The sequence below is a fragment of the Ochotona princeps genome, chromosome 2, assembly GCF_030435755.1.
Source record: "Ochotona princeps isolate mOchPri1 chromosome 2, mOchPri1.hap1, whole genome shotgun sequence".
NCBI classification, from domain to species: Eukaryota; Metazoa; Chordata; class Mammalia; order Lagomorpha; family Ochotonidae; genus Ochotona; species Ochotona princeps.
Genome location: NC_080833.1, coordinates 162,671,368 through 162,695,872, shown reverse-complemented (window position 1 = coordinate 162,695,872; position 24,505 = coordinate 162,671,368). Strand labels below are relative to the sequence as shown.

The following is a 24,505-nucleotide window of genomic DNA, read 5'->3' as shown; positions in this document are numbered from 1 at the left end:
AGACTGTAATGGAACAAGCAGCGGGTACCAGGACCTAAGGAGAGTTCTAGTGACAGAGGGAAATGAACAGCTGTGCTTTGTGGTGCTGGGAGGTGGTGTGAAGGGGAGGTCATGCAGTTTCACCTTAATCTATTCGAAAACCATGAAAGCCCTGAGCAATAACTTTAGTGAAAACATCGTGCAGGAATACACTAAGTCTAAACTTTCTCCCCTCTGCTGTATTTGTTACCACCCTGTGGCTCCCAGGCTACGAGCCTGTTTTGTGAAGGTTCTGCCTAAGTTGTGCTTTAATCTGAAGCTGTGTAATGCACTTCACATAGCAGAGCTCTCTGCCTTGATGTGTTCCCAAGGAAGAGTGTGCTGTTCCTGATTCTTGGGCTGCAAAGCAATGGAGTCGCTCCCCACTCAGTTCTTTCCTCACACATTGTGCGTCCTTGGACTAGGACTGTCCTTGCTCTTCCCTCCCAGTAACAGCGCAGCATTTCCAGCTTCCAGTGGGAGGAGCAGAGACACACAGCATGAGGGTGTTAGTCTGTGGCTGCACAGAGAGGGGCAGAGCTGAACCTGAGACCCAGGCTTGATTTGACGCACAGTGCTGTCATGGGTGACAGAGGCCCAATTACGTGGAGCATCATCCGTTGCTTTTCCAAGACCATAAGCAGGGAGCTGGATGGTAAGTGGAACAGCTGGGGCTCAAGACCCTACCTTTATTGATGCCAGCATTGCAGGTGCTGGGTTAAGCACTGTGCCACAGTGCCAGCCCCTGGCATGTCTCTCTGACTTTTGAATTTTACAATGCTGCCCTGGACAAATTTCCCTTCCATGAGAGTGTCAACTTGGTCGGAACCAACCATCCATGTAACAGTGATATTATTACTAGGTAACTTTAACATGGTAGAAAACAAAAAGGAGCACTCTTGTTTTCCTTCTAAGGCACGTTGCAACCTCACGCTGTGATCTGACTGCTAGGGAGACAGTTTCCTTCCCAAAAGCACTGCTGGCACATGTGGGTTGAGAGACAGGCCGCAAGGAAGTGTTGGTAAGACTAGGAGACCGACCTGCCCTTGGGTTGCTGGTGAGATGCCTGGGAAGTGTCCAGTACACCAATTAGGATGAAGTGTGAAGGATAAGCACAATGAGGTGTCACCCAGATGGTTGGGGTCTGAGGAGAACCTTCCTGGAACCAGCATGGGCACTTCAAGCAAGCCACCTCTAGAAAGGAGTTCTGAACAGGGAGAGGCAAGTATGTGAATCCAGGGAGGGAGGCGGCACAGTCTCTGGTGCATTTTGGGGAGTAGAAGTGGGTGCAGACGGGGAACCAGGGACCAGGATTTAGAATATTCAATCAGATAGTTTTGTCAGATTTGATCTTGTATCATTCAGGAATCTTCACAGAATTATAATGGGGCATGATATGCTCTGATTCTATTGGAGCAACCTGCTCCTCTGAGCCACATGAGGGTGATTGGGAGAAGTAAATTCTCAACAAGAGGCAGATCAACTAGGGTTATTTTGTAATAGGTTTGGTAAGAACCACTATGGGTCTGGAAGAAGGGGGAAGGAATGTCAAGTGGAATGTGGATGTGACACAAATGGCTATGTGCAAGTGGAGACTGAGGCTGTGTTGAGCCAGGGCCAAAGTCACTTGTCTCCATCTCCTAGGAGAACAGAACAACCCGGCTGTTACTGCCCAGTGATGGCACAGTGTGACAGGGGAGACACGGATGGCAGATCTGGATGCTGAGCCGCGGAAGAACTGTCACTTATGACAGCAGTTTATTCTGGATGCTGACGTGGCTGGGGATGCTGAAGGCAGCAAGCACTCCTTTCAGGGGCATCTGTCAGACATTCCCAGACTAAGCCATGGGTCTCTGAGACAGAGTGGAGTGATGGGGAACCCACATGCATGGCTGTGTCCTTATCTAGTAACCTCAAGAAGGAGCACTTTGAACTTGGTCCATTTCATCCTTCTGTAACCCTGGCCACACTCAGTGGTCTGGCTCAGAGCAAGGGAATGCTGCAGAACCAAGGGAAGGTCTCTGGTTTGCAGACGTAGCCTAATCCACCCACTGCAGGAACAACCCTAGGAGTTTGTCCATTAACAGGCATCTGGGTGGCAGTGAACCAGGGATGTGGATGTAAGATTGAGAATGAGTGAGTTAAGATGGTGTTTTGTTACACATCCTAACACTTTCCCGCAGTTGTGTTTCGATTGTGCTCTTCTGAGCATATGTTTCCTTGTTATCTTTTAATTGGTTTTTATTCTAAATTTAACACTAAACAGGTTTTGATGGTAACAACTGCTAACTCCAAACCGGTGCATGTCAATTTCAGAAAAGTGTAAGACACCGGGACCTTATCTGTGCGCTCCCTCCGCCCCACATCGTACCAGCCTGCATCAAGAGGCTGGAGGTTGCTCATGGTGCCTGCCCTTTCCTGCCTGTGTTGTCATGTTTACAGATGCTGGGTTCTGAGGAACAAAGAGAGTAGAGCAGTCTTGAATCCAAGAGATACCACCGGAAAGCCGTGTAAAACGGCAGGTGAATGCCAGCAGATTGGAAGCTGGAAGCAGCAGGCCCGGGAAGCATGAAATCCTGCATCCAAGGCAAGGCTCTCAGAAGTGGTTGAAAACAGCTTGGAAAAATCAGATGTGATGGAGGCAGCTGAAGGAGTCCCGTTTTGAAGATCACATATCTTTACTGTGTGGAAGGCAGCATGATTCAGCGGGAGGAGGATTAGGCAGTTAGATACTCAGTGGCTGCATGATCTGAACGCAAGTGTTTCGGAGCCTCTGAGCTTTGGTGTCCTCATGTGCAAAGCGGGGTGCTGAAATCTGGGCAGGACTCAGTCCTAGGCTGGTGCAGGGTGGTCCTCAAGAAGGCCTCTTTTAGGGAACATGCCCAAGCAGCCTTCGCGCATGCTAATCCAATGAAATCTGCTCTTGGAAGCAAGTTATATATTCAAATTATTTTTGATTAACACTGCATGCTAAAATTCCCTCCTAGGAACCTTTAAAAGCTTTACGGAGATTTCCAGGAAGCCTGCTGACCTTTAAGCCGTGTTGGAGCATGGGAATCTTTCTGTTTGTCTATTGTTTTAGTCATGCTATTAAAGATACAAGAAAACTCCTGTACACCTATGTAAGAAAATTTTGAATCATCGCTGTTATACAGCTCTCTCTAATAAGATGGAGGCTTTCTCTTTTATTTCCTCTAACTATGGCAGCACATCTCCTATTTTTCTTAAATACCCCCATTTTGCTTGCCCCCAGGTTTGGCCCAGGCGTGTGAGTCTGCTTGCTATCTCAGTATCCTGGTTTTTACTTCCCATTTATTTATTCACACTGAATCATCTCATGGCCATACTCACCATCATCTCATGGCATTCCTACACAGCCTTTACCCTAGGTTGGCTGCAACTGTGGTTCCAGGCCTGCAATTCCTCAGTTGGATCTGCAGAAGCCTGCTGACCATGGCCTCTCGCTGTTGACATCTCTTCCAACCATGTGCAGCCTCAGTGTCGTAGAGTTACGATCTCTAAGGACTCTGTGGCCCCCTCCGTCTACTTCTCTGATTTGTGGTCCCATGTACCTTATACAACACCTGTCTGCTCTGAAAATCTGTCTTCATGGAGATTTTAGGTTTTACGTATGTATGTATGCGTGTATTTTATTAGAAAGGCAGAGTTACAGAGACAGAGAGAGAAAGAGAGCCTCAATTTGGTGGTTCACTCCATAAATTACCACCTTGGCTAGAGATGGATGAGCCAGGCTTAAGACTGGAACCAGCGCTTCATCCTGGTGTCCCACATGGGGGGGAGGTCCGGGCACTTGGGCCATCTTTTTCTCTTTTCCAGGCACATTATCAGGAAGCTAGATTGGAAGTGGAGCAGCTGAAGCTAAAACCAACATCAGTTTGTGAAGTCAGCATTTTAGATAGCAGCTTCATCCTCTATGTCACAGTCCCAGCCCTGTTTCTGGACCGAACTCCTATTCATTCTCTTTTAACTCCTCTTACACTCAGTCTCCACTGTGTAATTTAGGATTGATTGCGTGGATGAGTCAGACAGAGTGGGGTGTTGAGATGTCCTCATTCCTTCGTGTTCTGGAAAATGACACGCTTCCTCATGGGACTAAATAAAGGCTCCTGCATGCTTGCTCTGTTCACCGAGGCAAGACCAGCAACCTTCTCCCCGCTCTCATTTCTTGTATCAGAAATGCTTCGCCAAAAGGCTGGACCCCAATTCCTGAATAGAAAAGCAAAATGTCTCTTTTTCCAACTCTGATTAAGCTCCCCTCCCTCTCCCAGGCGTCAGCTTCGGGCCACCCTCTCTCAGCCTGAGCCAGCAGGCAGCCACTCACTTGAACCAGCAGTCTAGCTTCGGGTGACACATTCTCTGATCTACTGCATACACACCAGCTTCTTCCAATTTTGCTCATTTCTAAGAAAGTTAGAAATGGCTTTTTCCCCCTAGCTCTTGAAGCCCTTGCAGACTTATCAGAGTGTTCTCCTCCTAGCAATGTTCTCCTCTTAGTGCAATAATCTTCCCTTTGCCACAAACACCTCAATGATCTTCCTGTTGAAGAACTTTTTCTCCTAGGTCTCAGCTGCTGTTCATCTAATGGAACACAGGTCATCGAATCTGTCCAGCACAGGACTGTGGGCATTGAACATGTGTAATAACGTGCAGCTCCTAATATGATTATTTCTTACTAGTCCATGTTTGTCCATTTGTGTTCTTTATAAGGAAGTAGCCTATACTATTTTGGAAGCAGCCCACAGCATCTAGCACCATGCTGGGTACATATATATTTTTAAAGTTTTAAACATCTGCTTTAGGGCCCGGCATGGTAGCCTAGTGGCTAAGGTTCTCACCTTGAGTCCTCTGGGATCCCATATGGGCACCAGTTCTAATCCGGGCAGCCCTGCTTCCCATCCAGCTCCCTGCTTGTAGCCTGGGAAAGCAGTCGAGGACAGCCCATAACCTTGGGATCCTGTACCCATGTGGGAAACCTGGAAGAAGCTCCTGCCTCCTGGCTTTGGATCAGCTCAGCTCCAGCTGTTGCAGCTGCTTGGGGAGTGAACCAGTGGATAGCAGATCTTTCTCTCTGCCTCTTCTCCTCCTCTCTGTGTATCTTTTAAAAATCTACTTTATTACTATTATTGTTGGTAAGGCAAGAGAGTATGTGTATGATGCAAAGAGTGAGATCCCTCATCTGTTAGTTCACTCCCCGAATCTCTGCACAGCTGTGAGTGTACCAGGCCAAGGACAGAGACCTGGGACTCAGCCCAGTCTCTCAGGTGGGAGCAGGGACACAAGCACTTCAGTCATTGCCTGCTGGGTTCCTCAGTGCCCATGATCAAGAAACTGGAATCAGAGATTGAACAGTTACTCAAGCCCAGGAACTCTGATATGGGATTCAAGCATCAGATGTGATGCCTTTTCTATTAATGTATTACTTTTTATTGGAAAGGCAGATATACGCAGAGGAGGAGAGACAGAGAGGAAGATCTTCTATCCACTGATTCACTCCCCAAGCGGCTGCCACAGCTGGAGCTGAGCCAATCCAATGCCAGGAGCCAGGAACTTCCTCCAGGTCTCCCATGCAGGCGCAGGGTCCCAAAGTTTTGGGCCATCCTTGACTGCTTTCCCAGGCCACAAGCAGGGAGCTGGATGGGAAATGGGGCTGCCAGGATTAGAACCAGTGCCCAAATGGGATCCTGGTGTCTTCAAGGTGAGAACTATAGCCACTAGGCCACTGCGCCGGGCCCCAGACATGACATCTTACTCACTGTCCCAAACACCCGCGCCAATGGATAGGGACAGGTCTTAACAGACACGTACTGGCTGATGATTTGTGGGGCTCATCAAGAAGCTGACAACTCAGCATTATCTCACACTTGTGAAAAACTTTGCAGGCAGCATAAGCAATGATTTTTGCTCTACTAAAAGAAAGCAGGCGGTTCAAGACAGATTGGGACACCTACAGGTCAGGGAATGGATAAATCACAGAAGCCATCTTTAAAACAATAGCAAGCAAAGAAGCCATGCAGGAGAGATTCCTGTGACTTCTCTTTTTTTGCTCATATTGATGGGAGAACCAAAGAGAGAAGTTAGCATGTTTGAGATAACTCCATTCCTCAGCATCCCCACAGCTGCTAGAGCCAGCAAGAACTTCCCCTATGGCTTCTGGCCCCCCATGAATCGGAGGGGGTGGTGATTTTGCCTTCGTATGTGAACGGCGCTGTACTCTGGCATGGAGAGGTCAGTGCATGTTCTATCCATCTCCCTGCAGGACTTGAGAAAGAAGAGAGCCCGGGGATCACCAGGATCAAGTATGAGTTCACTCTGAAAAATCCCTGGCAGTAAACTCCTGCTTTTTATTATCATGGCCTTGAGATTCTTCAATGCCTCTCTTGCAGAAGAACTATCATTGGACAACCCTAACCTAAGTGTTGCTTAGCACTGAAGAGAGGTAGTAAGGCCTAGTGGTTAAAGCAAGGCCTCAAAATCTGTGTGACTTAAGTTCCATAAGCTTCACCTTGGGGGGCCATAAAAGAAACAGGCTCCTGCTTCCCTCTGAGAGCACATGCAGGAGAGTTACAAGGAAGGATTTCCCTGGCAGTGCAAACTCATCTCTGGAGGTCAGCCATCCTGAGCACGTGAGAGCACCCAGCTTGCTGCTTGTCTGCAAACGGTCCCCACGTTAACAATGTCTCCCAGCTTTTCAAGTGCCTGAAAAATAAATATTAATCAAAGAAGATGGTATATATAATGAAGAAATTACATAGACTTCTGATGTTCGTAGCCGTAACATTTATTGGAGGAGAGCCATTCCCATTCATTTAGATGGTATCTGTAGCAGATCTCACACTACAAAGGCATGACTGAGCAGTTGCAACAGAAATTGCACCCACTCAAAGCCCGGAAGCTTTCCTTTCTGATTCTTCACAGACCGTTCAGCCAGGAGGGAGCTCTTAGTTGAAGACCTCTTCTTGCAGTCTATCCTCCAGCAAAGCCCTTCCCACTCTCCCCACCCTGGTGGGAACTGGTCCTTATTTGCTTCTTTTTGAAGTGGTCCTTCTAGCCTTGATGTCTTTTGTAGCTCCCCCGAAAATAATATATCGTTTGATGGCAGGGATTACACATAATTCATGCTGATATAGACCTGCACGGTGCTTGTAAACAGATATTCAATAACATCGTATTGACTTTGTGGAATCGAATCCCACTTTCAGTCTTCTGAATTGTGCCTGATGTCAACAAGTTTTGTGATGGAAAAAAGTCAGGGTAAGCTAACAACTAAAACATGAGAAGAGTCTAGAAAGATTTGTATGTAAAAAACAAAAACAAAAACATAACCACTTTGAGAAGGGTACTCACCATCACATGTGCAAAAGGTTAGCCTCGGTAATTTGTTGGCAGTGTTTGCCCCTGAAAGTTTTTACTGAGGCAGATCAGATGTGCCTCAGGGATTTGGGAGTGTTAACACAGAAATGTCTGAGCAGTCGTTTAAAAACAATCCTGTTTTCTCAGCTTTCTTAACACCATCTAATTTTCTGGCATTGGGCTGTTTTATGTTAGGGTTATATGCACACACATGTGCATGCCAAAACAGTAATTCCATTGTGTGGTTTCATTTGCTAGATATAAAAGCAACATAAAAACAAAATCTGAATTGTCACACAGTCGGTTTGTCACTGCAGGAATGAAGATTAAGTACAGAATCCTATAGCTAAAAGCTCTGGAAATCAGATTCACGATTTAATGAATGTGTTTATGAGTAGTTTACTTTCTATATTTCTTATTCCAGATTTAGACCAGGGAAGAGATCCCCTAGGTCTTGTTGACAGCTAGGATGGAAAGACTTTTCTCTTGCCTGTGAAAATAAAAATGCATCTAGATACCCTAGTACTCTCTTGGAATCACAGCTAAGTATCATGGGTAGTTACTCAAGACAAGAATGCAATCTTTGAAGCTTGCCATTCACGTACATCCTCTTCCATGCAGAGAATGGTGCAACTTGGGTTGTATTTGAGAGAGAGAGTTTGTGGCTAGTAAAGATAGCTGGGAATCAACATGGGATCTTAGCTCACTAGGGTGCATTTTTTTGTTCGAAGAAGTTAAGGCTCAAAAGGTTTCAACTGCATGTTTTCTCCACATTTTCTCCTTAATATCAACCAAAGGATTGGCCACCCCCAGAGAGATTGTTGGCATCTCTGCGGGTCCCTTGAGTGCACAGACACTGTGTCACTCCGAACAAGCTTGCCTCTGACAGAAAGGCCCCAAGAGGCCAGCATCAGACAAACCACTCCATCTTTTGATTGATGTCATCCAAACTTGACATGAGAACCCACTGCCACAAATTAGCTAGGAGCTTGTCATCATTTACTTCCTTCTGGTCTACGCCATGGGACTCTTGGGACAGCATGGCTCCATTTCTGAAGTCCCAGGTCAGCTGGCCTCCACAATCTGGCTTTGTTCTAGTCTCACAGGGAGGCAGCTCAGTCATGTGGGAAGCCTGAGCTAAGTCACGGCTTCTTCGGTTACCCTCTGAGTAACGACTGGTGGTATGCTGCTCCTTTCCTTGGTTCACCCTCGGGGCCTGGCTTTACTGTGCAGGATTCTATCTTAGAGACACCTTGGTTACGCCCCTGCATACTTGGATCTCCAAATTCAGTCTCCACTTTCTACTGAGCAGTCTCACTCTGTCTCAGGCACATGGAGAACCTTCATTGTGTTGTGGACAGTGCTGCATTTTTTCCAGTTTCTTGTGTTTATTGAGTGCTTACTGCCTACCAGGACTATGTGAAGCAATAGAGACAAAATGGGTAGCAATGACTAACAGCATAGAGGGCAATTTCAGAAAATTTGCAATCAAAAGATACATTTATTTTGGTGTAAACGTTTTTGAAGTTTGCACAGTTTTTTTTCCACAGTACACACTTCTATGAGTTTTTACATGTGCGTAACTACGTCTAACAGAAGCCATGTTGACAGCATTGCTGCTGCCTCTTTTATTACCTGTAATGCACAGGATAACCCTGCGGGAAATGTTGTGTCATGAAGTTCAATCAGGTTAAAAATAAATACTTTTTAAAAGTCAGTTTATAGAAAGAGAAAGATCGATTTCTCATCTGCTGTCTCACTCCCCAGAAGTTACAATGGCCAGGACTAGCCTAGGCTAAAGCCAGGAACCAGGATCTTATTCCAAGCCTCCCACTGGAGTGGCAGGAGCTTTTCCTGTTGCTTTCCCACATGAATTAGCAGGGAGCTGGATCAGAAGTGGAGCAGTTGGGACATGATCTGACGCCCTAATGGGACACTGGCATTGCAGGTGGCAGAAGTCCTGGCCCTGAGGTTAGATAATGGAGAATATCATGAGCTAGGGAATTCTGGGTGAAGCAGGCCTTTGCCTACTGAAGTGGTGCTTGTGGTAGTAAGTCCTGACAGCCTCCACCTCTGCTGCTTCTCTCGAGCCCTAACAACGATGCTCTAGTCCTCCCCTGCCCTCTGCTTAGTCTCCAGGAGTGGAGGCCCGCTTTCATCTGTGCAGACTCTCAATTCCTCATAGACCATGCTGTTTCATGCTGTTAGTTCTGGGAGTCTCCTACGGTATCACGGCTGAGTAGGACCAGGTTATAGATGGCAATAGATCTGCTGCTACTTAGAAACTTCTGCCAAAGAACTTCCTTCCTGAGAAGTCAAACTGTGTGTTTACAAGGCGCTGGATGTTACAGGAGACTTCGGTGACCAATAACAAGATGGCCATCTTTGTTGGTTATCATAACAGTCAAACAGACCCAGCTACATCAGTAATGGCCTCCAAAGTCCTTGGAAGGGGCCTGTGTAGCAACTGTGCAGTTATTGTCTTAATGGGCTCAATATTTTAATCTCTACCAGTGTTATAAGTATGCCGGAATGTGACATAAGGACAGCAGCATCTTGTTTGGACAAGACGAGTTTTCTTTTGGCATTTGGATAGGATGAACCAGTGATGTGGTCTGTAAATACTTACCCTGGTATCCACTTCTGGGAGGAGAGCTTGAGGTCTGAATTCTACACCTGTGGTCTCCTTGCTTTGCAAGCAGTGTGGATACCATTGCAGCGGCCACATCAAGATGGCATCACATGATCGAGTAGATCTGTTCCTTGTTCAAAAACACTGAATTGTTCTGACGTCCATTATTTCCCTGTAAAGTGGGACTGAATACATAACATTTGTGTCTGGGGAGGCCTAGGAGGCAAGCCAATGATGGCCAGAGATGGCCTCTGCTACTTGTGCCAGAGCTTCTCAGGGTCGGCCTGTGAGCCTCTCAGCTGGGGAACATTTTTGTTCTTTCTAGATAAGTTCAAACCAAGGTCATGAGAGTTCAAATGAGTCATTTTCACGTTGGGCTAGATCGACCTTGGGACTCTGAGTAGATGCTTGAAAAGCTTGATAAACAATAGAGCTGCCTATTTTTAGCAAACAGGATTCATGTTGAATGTCTAAGCAGTCTATTCCTGACTTTTATCTCATATTATTGTTATTCATATTTTTAAAATTTAAGTGTATGCATTTACTTGAAATGCAGCATGACAGAGACAGGGATCCAAAGAGAGAGACTGAGACTATGATGTCTTCCATTCATGGTTTACTCCCCAAAGTCAAGATCAGAGCTGGGAACTGTGTCCTGGCAGCAGGAACTGCAGCACGTGGAGCCAGGGTACGTGTTAGCAGGAAACGGGGTTAGAAACAAGCAGGTCTCTATTATGGGCGGACACAGCTGCCCCATGACACCCGCACCGATGTGGAAAGCCTGTGCAAAGTGCACTAAACCACCCTTGTTTAGCACAGTGAATCTCAACATGCTACCTGAGGACTTCCTGAGTCAGAATCACTTGGGTTGCCTGGGAAAATGCAGATTCCACCACTTTACCAATATGGGACAGTACCAAAACCAGGTCATGTAATGATGGGAGGTTACTGTTTGGCAGTTAAAACTTACATAGAACCAGCTCTTCTGAAATGGTCACTCTGCTTTAACTCCCTGACAAGTAGTTAACTGAATTTCATATGAACACTTCTACTGGTTAAGAGCTCACTGTCTCGCAGGCTGCTCATCATCGCTTTTTTTTCTCTTTAAAGATTTATTTATTTTTATTGGAAAGCCAGATTTACAGAGAGAAGAAGAGACAGAGAGGAAGATCTTATATCCGTTGGTTCACTCCCCAAGTGGCCGCAATGGCCAGAATTGAGCCGATCTGAAGCCAGGAGCCAGGAGCTTCTTCCGGGTTTCCCACGCAGGTGCAGGGTCCCAAGATTTGGGCCATCCTCGACTGCTTTCCTAGGCCACAAGCAGGGAGCTAAAAGGGAAGTAGAGTAATTGGGATATGACTGGGGTGCGTATGGGATCCTGACACATGCAAGGACTTTAACCACTAGGCTACAGCGCCAAGCTCTCAGCATTACTTTTCTATAAACTAAAAATGAGGCAAACCTTAACAAGTCCAGGTGGTTTCCCTTCACCTGCTCCTTTACCAGAAGATTTTAATTCTCTGCTGTGTGTACCAAAGCTTCTTTCTTGCCTCTGAAGCCACCTCTTACGACATCACTGTCTACTTTTCTGTCTGCATCCCATGTAGTCTAAAATGAGCTCTTTTATCTCATTTATTAGACAACCTTTTCTTACGGAATACTGAGTACTGTTTTTGACACATAATAGGCACTCAATGAAATGGATGGCTTAGAAATCCTATGATTCCTACCTTGGTCCTGACGTGGCTCACTGGAAATACACAGGGTTCATGTGATCTTTTTTTCCCAAATGGCAGTTCTTCAATACTGAAGTCGCCACTGGGTCTAACTTCACAGCACCTTGTTTCTATTCTAAACCCCTCGGTTCTTTCAAGCCCTGCTCATGTGACCTTGTCTCCAGGTGGTTGGCCATTCCCACTGTCCTCTGTTTAGCTGTCTCCTGATGTGTGGCTTCCTTCTCTCTGTCATCTAGGTCACCAGATTCAGAAGGTGGGACCCACGTGTTGGCTAAGGAGTCATTCTCCTCTCACAATGAGCTTCTCTGTCTCTCATATTTTGTTTTCCTCTGGGCTCAGCTGTTTTCACTGCTTACAAATGGAACCACAGTCCTGTCCATGACACTTGACTCTCCCATGAAACCAGTGTGGGCCATGGCCCTTGTGAAGCCACATCTCATAATGAGAGCTTCATTCAGGCGGGGAGAGTCAGCTGCAGATACCGGAGTGTCTAACCAGAGAGGGCATGGACCATCACAGGTACAAGAGCCCAATCCACTCAGCGCATTTGAGACGAGGTCCAGGAGATGAGAGAACTCTGCAGAATCCCAAATCACCACCAACAGCCATAGTCTGTTTGAGCTTGTGGCTCGAGCAAGGCAGGGAAGAAACATAAATTTCAGTGAAGCAAAGCTAAGTGGTAACGGACTTTAAGTCCTGTCATATACAGTTAATTTGCAGAATAAATTGGTCAGGGCACTGAGAGGATTTAACATCCAAATTCATTTGAAAAAGCAGAAGCCAGATGAGTATCTGGAGGAAAATGGAGACTATTACAATGCTCCCTTGCTGGTTGCAGTATTATTATTATTGAATAATATTTTTATTAAAACTTCCTAGACCATTTGGTAGTTAAAGATATTGATAAGCCAGCCTCTGCAGCAGCTCAGTGAGGAAGGCATTGAGTCTCCATCTATGGCACCAGGTGTGCCCGAGAGATGCCTGCTTGTGTGTGAGTCATATGAACCACCCCATACAAACAACACGTAGCCGAGTGTCTGTAATGTGGAGCCAGAATGAACCATGATAAGATGTCTGCTTACCCACTTAGGAATTCCTCAAGCCTTCCCTGCCCCTCTGCGCAGTCCTGGTTGGGAGGTAGAAGGAAGGACAGCTGATTAGGCAGAAACAAGACTGTGTATGCCAAAGGGAGGCCAGGAGCAGATACGCAAGCAGAGACCTCTAAGGGGCCGGTGACATCATGAAGAAAATATTGCTGGACTGATGGTGCTGGTCAAGTTCAGCGGTTCGTGTACCACCCCGGCCTGCTTTAACTGAAAAATAATGCTGCATGGTACATGGAGGAAGCCCACCTTAATTCCCATTCTGCAGGTGGGTGGAGCTGGCAGCATCAGCCAGGCCAAACCTGGAGCACGCTCTCTGCTGCTCTGTCATCTGTCTCTCTCCACGTGTCTTACAGTACACTTCAAAGGGTATTCCTGGGTTTCTTCCTGGGCTTCACTTAAAAAGAGGGGATGCACTTGTTCCCAAAGGGTCTGGGGATGTGCATCCGGCTTCTCCACTCAGCCTCCCAAACAAGAAAAACAAGAGGCTTGGTGGTGGGGCTGGGGGTGCACCTTCATCTCCAGGGAAGTGTGTGGAGCCTCTTTCCTGGCAACCTGCTGAGCTTGCCCGCTCTCCTGTCTGATAATGGAGATTTGAAAATAGCAAATCCCGCAGGTGTTCCTCATTTTCACCTCTCTCTCAGCCTCATCCTCCCCTCCCCTGCTGCTCCCCAGGCCCCTGTCTGTGGTGAAACAGCGGGGATAATCCAGCACAGCTCCTCACATCCTGAAGGCTGCGACTCCGAATCCAGGCGTCAGGTTTAGCTTGACATTGACAAGAAGCTGCACACAGCTGCTGCTGAGCCGCAGGACGCTGATGGAGCTGAGAACTCGTTTCCTTTGCCTGTTGCCATGTGTCCCAGGAGGCAGTCGAGGGGATGGACGGCTAGTCCCTAAACGGCCGCCAAGTGAATCGTCACAGGCTGTGGATCAGGGGAGGGCTTACCAGTCAGTCATGACCTACAGTAGGTTGAGCAGTGTCACCTGACCCCTGATCCTCCCCACCTCCCAATACTTGCTTCAGAATGTGACCTTCCTTGGAAATAGGGTCTTTGCAAATGTTATTAAAATGAGGTGATCTTGGATTCAGGCTAGACCCTACACGTGCTAACTGAAGTCTTTGTAAGTGGAAGGTAGCTTTGGACAGACACACAGAGGACGAGGAGCAGGGGTCAAGGCGGAGTGAGACAGTGCTGCTGAGGAAGAGAGGAAGAAGCAAAGAACGAGATTGCCCTGGAGTCTTGAGGGGCGACATGGCCTTGACAACACCTGACTTTTGAACTTGGAGCCTCCAGGGCTGGATGGAAATAGTTTTTGTCATCATAAACTGTTCAGTTAGTTGTTGGCAATTTGCTGTCTCAGTCCTAGGAAACTTCCTGGGAGGCGCTTGGTAAGAAGGAAAACTTTGAAAGGTGTTTAGTAAATAATGAAATTATACTGCAAGAAGCAAGTGAAAAGAGGGAATCAGGTAACCTCTAAACTGACAAGGAAGGGTTTCAAACTGTGGGAGTGTGATGAAGCACATGCAATGGTCTATGACCATTTCACCAAAGCTGAGGACAGCCTGCAGTCCAGGCCGCACACACACAAGGAGGTCCGTGTTGTGGGGGGCAGGTGCAGGCTGAGGCACTCTGGTGGGTGTTCCTCAGGTTGAGGCTAAGAGGTGCCAGGAGGCACTGCTAGAGATGAAGAGAGTGGAGCGGCTCTCTGCAAATACCCAGGACAGAAGGAAAAGGAGAGAGAGAGGAGAGAAAGACATTATTTCTGTTTGGATGTGGGTGGACGGAGTAGGAGGGGACATGTATCCAACCATTCTTCTGCTTGCCCCACTATGCACGCTCAGCCAATGCTTTGGATAAATTCGTTTTGCACTCTCAAAGCACCGTTGCACAGTCCCAGCCGAGCTGCCTGCCATCTCCAACCTCGTCTGGTTCTGAAGGGGATGCGTCTGCTTTGTGTTCTTTCATCCCTGTGAACTTACTGGACAAGTACGGGGCGCTCAGTGTGTGTACGTGGGGTAAGCAGGAGACTGGTTGGATACATGCCCCCTCCTACTCCGTCCACTGGGTGAGGGGCACAACAACCTAATGCAGCAGGAGGCAGCTTCTTGCTCCATGGGAACTAATATATTTTTAGAGATTATTTATTTATTTTTACTTGAACGGCAGATTCATAGAGAGAAGAGACAGAGAGGATCTTCCATCTGTTGAGTCACTCCTCTAATAGTCACAACAGCAGGAAGTGAGCCAATCTGAAATCAGGAGCCAGTAGCTTCCTTCGAGTCTCCCATGTGGGTACAGGGGCCCAAGGACTTGGGCCGAACTCCACTGCTTTCCCAGGCCACAAGCAGGAGCTGCGTGGGCAGTGGAGCTGCCGGGACTAGAACTGGTGAGAACTGGTGGGATGCCAGTGCTGCTAGGCTGAGGATTAGCCTGTTGAGCCATTGTGTCTGCCTTAGAACTATTGTTCTAAGTGATTGGACGAGTTCATTTTGAAGGAAAGACTTTGGATTTCTCAGACATTCTGGACTCTGACTCTGGAGGGGTGTGGGCCTCCTGGAAAAGGAGCTGCAGGATTGCTGCCTTTTTCCTGCTAAGCTCACCTTCGAAAGGGGGTCCAGTAGGAGACACATCTGTTGTAAGGCTGTCTTATGATTTGATTAATCCCTGGGTGCTTTCTGCTTTCTCACCATGTGTTTAGCTCTGCCTCTCATTGCAAAAGGAACTTCACTGTGCCTGACCAGAAAGAGGCACCTGGGAGGCCTTGGCATGCTTGCTTGATTTGTTGTTCTGTTTGCGTACCTGTGCCAAGGCTAGCTAATGACCGTTGGCATGGGTAAAGCAAGGCCTGGACACCAAAACCTCCACGGAATGCAGCCCTGATTATCCAGAGCCTGAACTAGACAGCTGAGAGGACAGAATCTTAAGAAAAGATAACCTTACGTTACTGATCACTGTTAAAGGCCATTGGGGTGTAGAGGCCATTTTCTCTCCTAGTGTCTCCAAATCTGCATGGTCATCACTGATGGACATAGCTGTCACCTGGAGGCGCCTTTGGGGAAGGGTTTAGTTCTGTTTGGTAGGTGGTACTCCATGAGGCAGGCAGGAAATTGAAACACTGCATTTTTTAGAAAAGGAAAATGTCAACAAGAATTGCAGGAGAAGGATGCATTTTCTGGCCAAGTACCTATTCAACAAAACAATTCAGTTTTTCCGAATTCACCTTTTCTTGCCCCTCTCTGTGCCCGGCGTTCGGCCGAGCTGCCCAGTGGGTGTCTGAGCAAGGCGCATTGTTCTGCTGGACCCGTGCATCCGTGCACTGAGTCGTACACTGGCTCACAAAATGAACTGTGCACTGGGAACTGCTCTCATGGGAGCGCCCTCCCAGTGCGATTCAACAATTTCTGGAAACTTCCAGAAGAAATGTCAAATGACTGGGTGTGAAGTATACAGAACCTTAGTGTTCGAGCAGAAAGTATCAGATACACCTGAACAGCAGAATTCATTTGTACAATGTGAAGGACCAGAGAACACACTCCTTCAAGTTGGCTTGGTTTCTAAAGAGGATGGAGAGTGGTGAGCCCATTTGTGTGTGTGTGTGTGTGTGTGTGTGTGTGTGGTTTAATCACCAAAATGCTTGTTCAGAGTTAATGCGTAATGATGAAAGTGAGTTGCCCAGGGGCACATTGTGTGACAGCCAATGGCAGATCTGTAGGTCTCAACCTGTGGCCGCTCCTGAAATCCTGACTGGAACCTGTGGCCCTCAAACTGCAGCCCCTGTGTGACCAAGAGGAGCCTAGACCAGGCCTGGCCCCCACATCAGGGCAGTCTCCCCTCTGCCCTGGGCAGCCTGGGCCTGGCTCCTGCCCATGTCTTCCTCCCCAGCTACTCCCCAACCCCCAGGACTGCACTGGATCATGCTACCTTCTGTCACTTCATGATGTTGCTAGCAACAACTTTGCCAGACTTTCTGGGCATCAGGGAACTACTGTGTGTCTTCAATACTAGATGTAGCTGTTCTCTTTCTTAACCTCAAACCGTTCCATCCTACAGGAATTAACTACTTAAAAGAGAGAGCTAACTTGGAAACATTCACATTTTACAAAATTTTCCTAATAAACTCTTTATAATATTCCTTCAAGTCTTTGCACCAAAATTATCTCTGAAGACTGCTTATTCCTATGTACCCAAAAGGAATAGACCATCTCTGAATTGAGCCCTCCCCCAAATCAGTAGGAGATAAACTCAAGAAAATGGAGCATCCCTGGCCAAAATGAATTTAAACCCATCCTGGTCAAGCTCCCGTGACTTGGTGTTCGAGTCACCAGAAACAATTCACTAATTCAACCATCACTCACCATCATTCATTAAATGTTGGTTTAATGAATTGCTATGTTTGTGTACAGTGCACAGTCACCACTGTGGGAAAGCATGCTGAAAAACAAGGCATTATTTGTTCTGCAAGGCGCCCGGTATGTGGCGGTGGGGATGGGAGGGCAGGGAAGGAGAGAGGCACTATGAGCAGACGGCAAGAGGACACCCAGGCCTGGTCTCAGGCACTGTTCTAAATTCTCCTTGCTGATTTTGACAGCCTTACTAAAGGAGCCTCTATGTTACACACGAGAAAGCCCAGTTGCAGGAAGGTGCCATAGCAAGTGCTGAGATCAGAAGTTGCCTTAGTGGTTGGTACCTTGCTGTTTTGGAAGATTAAGGATGAGAATGCCAGCCTTTGGGGCATGATCGTGATGGCACAGGGGACGTGGGTGTCGTATAACGGGGTGTGGTATCCCATATTGGACTATAGGAAGCATTTGTATAATGAATCAGGAGAGGAATCCTCTCTGTTGGGCTCTTTCTCTCTTTGTCTCATTGACATCCCCACAAGATGAAATTATTTTAAAGGTTTACTTGTTTTAATTTGAAAGGCACATTTTTACACACACACATACACACACACACACACACAGATCTTCTATCAGCTGGTTCATTCCACACAGAGTCACAACATCTGGAGTTGGGCTCAGCAGAAGCCAGGAGCTTCTTCTGGTCTCCCACGCGGGTGCAGGTCCCAAGGCTTTGAGCCATCCTGGACTGATTTCCCAGGCCACAAGCAGGGAGCTGGATGGGAGGATGGGATTAGAACTGGTGCCCATATGGGATCCCGGCATGTTTAAGGCAAGGACTTTAGCCTCTAGGCCACCGTGCCAGGTCTTAATAATGAAATTTTTAGAAAAAAAATATAAATTTCAGAAAATTAGACTGATGGCTAGGGCAGGGTAATACAAAAAGAAAGAAAACCACTAATGAACCTAGGATTTCTTTCTGGTTTTGATAATTAATCATTTATAAGTGGTACTTATTCAGTTATTTGAAAGGCAGAGAGAAAAACAGTGAAGAGAAAAAAAGAGACACCCCCCCACACACACAGTGGTTTACTCCTCAGATATGCACAACTCCAGTCCAGACCCACCAATGTGAGACGTGGCTGCATCGCCTGCCTGACAGTATATCTCTCCCAATCTCCTTGGGGTGCATGCCTGATGGCTAGGTAGACAGCCAGTAGGCGGCCAGGCCCAGTGTGGTCCCAGAGGCCTCCAGGAGAAGCCCGAGTGCAGTTCCTGGCCCCAAACTTCCGTCTCAGCGGGAGAGAGCTCGCGTGGAAGACACTGGTTTACCCCTTTGTCGTTGCCTACTACTGACGAACTGTTGTGCTGTATTTGGCTTGGGTTTCAGGAGGCCTGTCACCACGCAGGTGTCGGGGACAGCGTGAGTTCGGATTGACCGGTCCAGGGCTGAGACACTGTGGCCCTGCAGCTGGGCGGGTGGGCGTTCTGACAGCCTGGGATGGCTGACGTGGCGGGGGCCAGGCGTGCCTGGCATTCAGCGTGCCAGGGGCTGTGGCTGGGCTTCCTCCGCCCCGTGTCCTGGCTTCTTGCTGTGCACCTTAGATTGTCTTGAAAGCCAGGCTCCCATTAGTCCGTGTTTGATTTCTTGGCTGCCTAGTGTACTGCCTCTGTAGTGCTGGCTGTGATGTCATTAGCATCTCATTGCCTTGGGCACCAACTCAAGAGAGAAAGTCTGCGGCAGTTCCAGAATCCTACAGGAACTGGACCAGCTCACTTCATAGCAACGCATTCACGTTCAGGTCCTGGTGGGTCCCAGCAGCACAGCACGCCTTGCTGAGGCGGCCATGGTCACCGCCCGCATCTAGGTGGGTCAACATGAGCAAGCCTAGGGCCATGGGCCCACCCAGGATCTGATCCAGAGCATCAAGGATGCCAATATTCTCAAACCAGGAGTCTGCTGGGGAACTCATCTACTGTGTGCTGTAGGATACAGATTTAGCCTAAAGCAAATGGCATTTATTTATAGCAAACCGAATTTGCAAAATGCTTTGCAGTTTTAGGGCTGTTAGCTGCATTCCAGGTTGGATGTTCATTGCTCTTTGTCAAGGTCTGAGTCAAGAGCCCTGCTGGGAGCCAGGGGGTACATTCTGCAAGTTGGGGGGACTGGAGCTCAACTACCCACTCTTTAGCACAGCGACAACTGCCAAAAATGCTCTCTGGGACCTTGATGGAAGCCGATTTCTTAGGAGCAGGGACCGTGGACCGATTCACATGGAATATTCACTTCACGAAGAGACAGCCTTCGGAGCTCAGGTGTTCCCCGAACACCTTTCACCCAGGCTGCAGACACCAGAAGACGGAAGAGGAAATTGTACAAGGAATAGGTGACCGAAAGGAAGAATCACACGGAAATCTCCACCCCCAACTCCAAGATGGTTAAAAGCAGGTGTTGGGCGCACCTGCAGCTTTGCACAACTGCCTGTCCCATGCCTTGCCACACAGCTCACAGCTGCAGGTGCTTTCCTGGGGCTAAGGCGGATTCATGTGGGCTCTTGGTGCTGGACTCCATCACTTTAAGGTGTATATCCCAGCTGTATCTTTAACCGCCCCTAGAAGATGCTTTTCCTTCCTCTGCAGACAGGTATAGCCTGGCCAGCTCCTGGATCTGACCTCTGTCCATCTGTCCAGGACAAACTCAGTAGGGGTGTAGGTGGCCTTGGCCAGGGGCCTTTTTCCTATAGACTCGTATGTTTTCACAGAGAGTTTAGTGGTCACCCACCATCTTGCTCTGCACCCACCGTCCTAGCCCTCTCTGCTCCACAGCGTCGCAAACCTTGAGGATCCAGGAAGGCAGTGCTGCGTGGTCAGGGCGGAGCAGACGCTGGCTGGCCTTATTGCATCTGCAACGCCAGGGGGGGAGGGAATGCCTTGGTATTAGAGGATTCAAAGTGGCAGAAAGGGAGTTTGGTTTCCTCGTAGTTTCCCTTCCGAGGTAACTTTTACTCAGCCGTAAGGATATTGAAGAAGTTTTTATTTTTCTGCGTGGGTTTTCTCCTAATTATCCTGTCATCATTACCTTCTATTTTTTTTTCCTCCTAGCATGTGTCACGGTATTGTTTTACACCCTCGTTTTTCATTATTCGACTGGAAAAGAAAACTCGTACGGCTGCAACTTTTTTGAAAGCAGCTCTGAGATACCGTTATTTTCTGACTGGTTCCACAAAATGGGTCGGGTCTGAGCTTCCCGGCAGTCATTCTAGGCCTGATGTCGCCACCTGGTGGTCATCTTCTGGAAATGCTCTTCCTGCGCCCCAGTGAAAGCCCTTCTGCAGAGGACAAGGGCTTCCCACGCAGGGTCTACACCTGAGGGTCTAAGGGCTTCCCTTAGCCAAGGTCTACACCAAGGGGTTAGCCCAAAGACCCCTCCCAATCTAACGAGGCCCCCAGAAATCTCACTCCGAAGGAATTGTACGCATTTAAGGATTTACAATGTTTTGTTTATCTTGCTGCTGAATGAAGATGTTTGTTCCCAACAGAGACCTCACTTTGCCCACTCCTGCTCCTGGCCCAATTCGTGTCACGTATTGCAGCAGGCAGCCTCACCAGGGGTGGGAGGAGGAGGGACCTGGTTCAGACTGTGGCTGTTTGGCCAAGGCTCACAGCTGTGGGGATAGCTGCATTGAATGTCAACACGGAAGAATTTACCTGTGGGTAAAGTGATTGGAGGAGTCTTTGCTGTGGGCTTATGGGCCTGTTCCTTGAGATTACTGTTCTATGTTTGCTGAGTCCAGGTAGGAAGCCTACTAAGCAGATGCCAATGAGGAATAAATGATGTCCCATATGAATGGGCCCTGAAGACATTACTTGGCCTCAGTGCCCAAGAGGAATCCCAGGTCCACCGTGTTGTGTGCATATGGGACACACACGGGCTTTTGTGATGTGGCAGACAGGGACAGAAGAGCAGAGCCCCTTGGGCCCTGGAAGAGTGGGCTGTTTTACAAAGCTCCTGTATCATCCTTTCTGCCAGAAACCCAAAGATCCGGCCCGTGTTGGATGAGTCGGAGAGGCCCCGAGTGAATGTTCAGTACCTGCTCTTGGTCTCACAGAGCCCAGGGTTCTGTGGCATTGCTTCCTGTGTGGGCCCCCCACGATGCAGAAGGGAGCCAGGCCTCTCTCTCGGAGCCAGGGTTTGTGGTCAGCATCCTTGTATGTGGAGACTTCACTGTTCCCTGACAGGCATTTTCCGTGTGTGTCCCTGCAAATACCCAGAGCTCCTCTTGGTTGCACTCATCAAATAAGAATGCTGAAGACCTTTCTTACACGCTTTGGAATGCAAACTGTTTTGGAAAAAAAAACTTCTACGATACCAGTAAGAATGATCCAGAAAAGTCTTGATCTTCCTTTCAGATTTCAGATTTTAGAGCCAGACAGAAGTGGATCCACATGCCGATCCTCACAGTGGGCAGGTGTAGCCTTGAGGCCCTGGACCTGATGTTCTACTCTATGAACCTGCACGGTGATGGTGTTCTCTCAGAGAGCCACCATAATGCTTCAAGGAGAGCTCACTTGCATCGTTTCGCTGGCCCCGTACACCTTAGCTACGGTTAGGCTTCAAATGGTTGTAGTGATGACTTGGCAGGTGTCAGTCACTGTGCCTAATGTTCTTGGAAAGAAATTGTCATCTGTTTATGTGGCACTGCCAGAGGTGGGCACTGTGAGGAAACCGAGTCGTAGGCATTACTGGTTCTTGACTGTGATATGGAGCGGAGACCCTGGGGGAGCCTCTGATGAAGTCTGTGGAACTGGAGACTCTCAGACGGGAGGTACTCTCATGTCACTCTCAAAGGGGCCATTCCCAACTCATGGGTCACTGGGAGAATGGCTGAGATGATGGGATCATATTCCTACACCTGCTACATGGCTTTTTCTGAACTGGGCTCCAGCAGGTTGGGCCACAAGGCCACGCCTGCCCGACTACTTGGTCTGCCTGACAGTTTGTTTTCCTTTTGTGTCTGGCAGGCAATTCGCCATCAGATGAGTCGGAGGAGCGGGAAAGAGACCCTAAGATGCTGACGTTTCCAGAATACATCGCAAGTTTGTCCGACTCCGGGACCAAACGCATGGCAGCTGGGGTCCGCATGGAGTGCCAGAGCAAGGGACGGTGCCCCTCGTCTTGTCCCTTGTGTCACGTGACTTCCAGTCCCGACACCCCTGCCGAACCGGTTCTACTGGAAGTGACCAGAGCTGCCCCCATCTATGAGCTGGTGACCAACAACCAGACCCAAAGGGTGAGACTTCCGGCACTGGTGCTCTGGGTGGCTTCAGCAGCGTTGGAAGGCTTTCTGTACAGCTCAAGGGGGTGACAGGTGCAGCTAGGCTCCATGTTGGAACATGGCTAGCAAGGCATTTTGTTTGTCAACGAATCCCAGCAGCCAATTTGCTTAGATGTGCATGTTTGCCTGTGAAGTCCGGTCAATGTAACCTCAACTCCCACAGTGGTAGGATGCTGGAGTCACAGCAGAGGACTCCTTTGGGTCTTTGAGCAGAAAAAGCTGCGAGGGAGGTAGATTGGGAGTCACAGCATTTACAAGGAACGGATAGTCGTGCCCGGGGGTGAGACATGAGGACAAGACCCACTCTGTTTCACTTCCCTAGGCACCCCAGGAGATGTGCCAACTCCCCTAACTGACACAAGTTTGAGGCCAGTTGCAGCTGGATGACAGGGCGTGTGTGAGGCTCAGGGCTGAAGGAAGGGCCTGGGTGAGGAGCGGGTGGATTCCTGCAGTCACTGTGGCTTCGAGAACCAAGTCCCAGGCCCCTGCAGCGATTCTGCCCTTCCTTAGGCTGCTTGGTCAGGAAAATTCCCACTTTGCCCTTGCCACGGCCTCTTCCTTTCGCAAGATTCCAGGAGGAAATTGGTGAAGCCCAAGGAGAAGCAGAGCAAAGCCAGAGTGAAGGACTGGGCCATTTCCTCAAGGACACCGAAGGTCGAGTGAGTGAAGGCTCACACAACAGCAAGGACCAGGACAAAGGGAAAGTCAAGAGGCTCCCAGTACAACCTGTGAGGCCGCTGGCAAAGGCAGGCGGGAGTCCCCGAGGAGCTGCCCCTGCTGAGGGCTGAGCCCCTCCAGGCAAAGGCAGGTGAGAGTCCCGGAGGAGCTGCCCCCACCGAGGGCTGAGCCCCTCCAGGCAAAGCCAGGAGGGAGCCCCTCCAGGCAAAGGCAGGTGAGAGTCCCAGAGGAGCTGCTCCTGCCCAGGGTTGAGCCCCTCCAGGCAAAGGCAGGTGAGAGTCCTGGAGGAGCTGCCCCCGCTGAGGGCTGAGCCCCTCCAGGCAAAGGCAGGTTAGAGTCCTGGAGGAGCTGCCCCCGCTGAGGGCTGAGCCCCTCCAGGCAAAGGCAGGTGAGAGCCCCAGAGGAGCTGCTTCTGCCCAGGGCTGAGCCCCGCCAGGAGGCGTGATAATTGCTTTCCCTTTCTTCTTTCAAGGAACCCCTGGTGAGTCACAGTTTGTCTCACAGGTGATGCTGAGACCACAGGAGGGGTCTTTGTGTGTGTGTGCCTTTCTCCCACCTGCTTCTATCACAGATTTTTGATTGCATATTTGAAAATAATGTTTTTCACAGGAACAAAAAGACAAAGTGTTCCTGTGGCTAGCCAGTTCCTCTTCAGTCTGATACAGGTGGCTAAGGGAAGAGCAGGGGGGAGGAAGATGCCAAGAGTGCTGAAAGGGTTAAAAGAAGGAGGGCCTCTGTTGTTATAGAGACCCAAAGCTGCGGAGGCCCAAGCCCAGTGCCCAGTCCTCCCCGGAACTGCCCAGCTGCTGTGGCTGATACTCTAGATCTCTCATGTCATTGGCGTGAGGACAGTGGGGTTACAGGCACCCCGAGAGCATGGTGGGAGAAGAGGGTAGGCAATCCCTGCTTTCTGGAGGGGCTTAGTCACGGGAAGAAGGCAGCAGACCCCTTTCGGGATGCCCTATTTGCCACACCCTGCCTCAGGCTTCAGAGGGGATGAGGAGCTGCCTTCCGTTTGGCTGTGTTGGGCTCACAGGCGCATGTCATCAGGCGGACATGGTGGCCCTGGCTGAAGTTCAGTCATTATCCCACGTTTCTTCTCCTTTCTTTCTTAGGCATCTTCCGTCAAAACCACCCTTTTTGTTCATCTCCTTTTTTCTTCTAACCGTATCTTTTCTTCCAAAGAATGCAAGTGAGGGGGGAAGATGAGAGGGGTAAGAGACCCTGGTAACTCAGTGTGGGCTTTTGCCCTCATCCGTAGGGTGTTACTGGGGCTTGTAATCTTGGCG

The 24,505-nt window shown here is 48.8% G+C and overlaps 1 protein-coding gene across 1 annotated transcript in view; it reads left to right on the top strand.

The window, feature by feature from the left end:
• ASTN1 (astrotactin 1) overlaps positions 1-24,505 on the top strand; it is a 303,431-nt gene that overhangs the window by 251,500 nt on the left and 27,426 nt on the right. Inside the window, exon 17 of the mRNA XM_004596275.2 lies at positions 22,225-22,493. Coding sequence (XP_004596332.2) covers positions 22,225-22,493 — 269 coding nt within the window. The remainder of the gene's footprint in view (positions 1-22,224; positions 22,494-24,505) is intronic.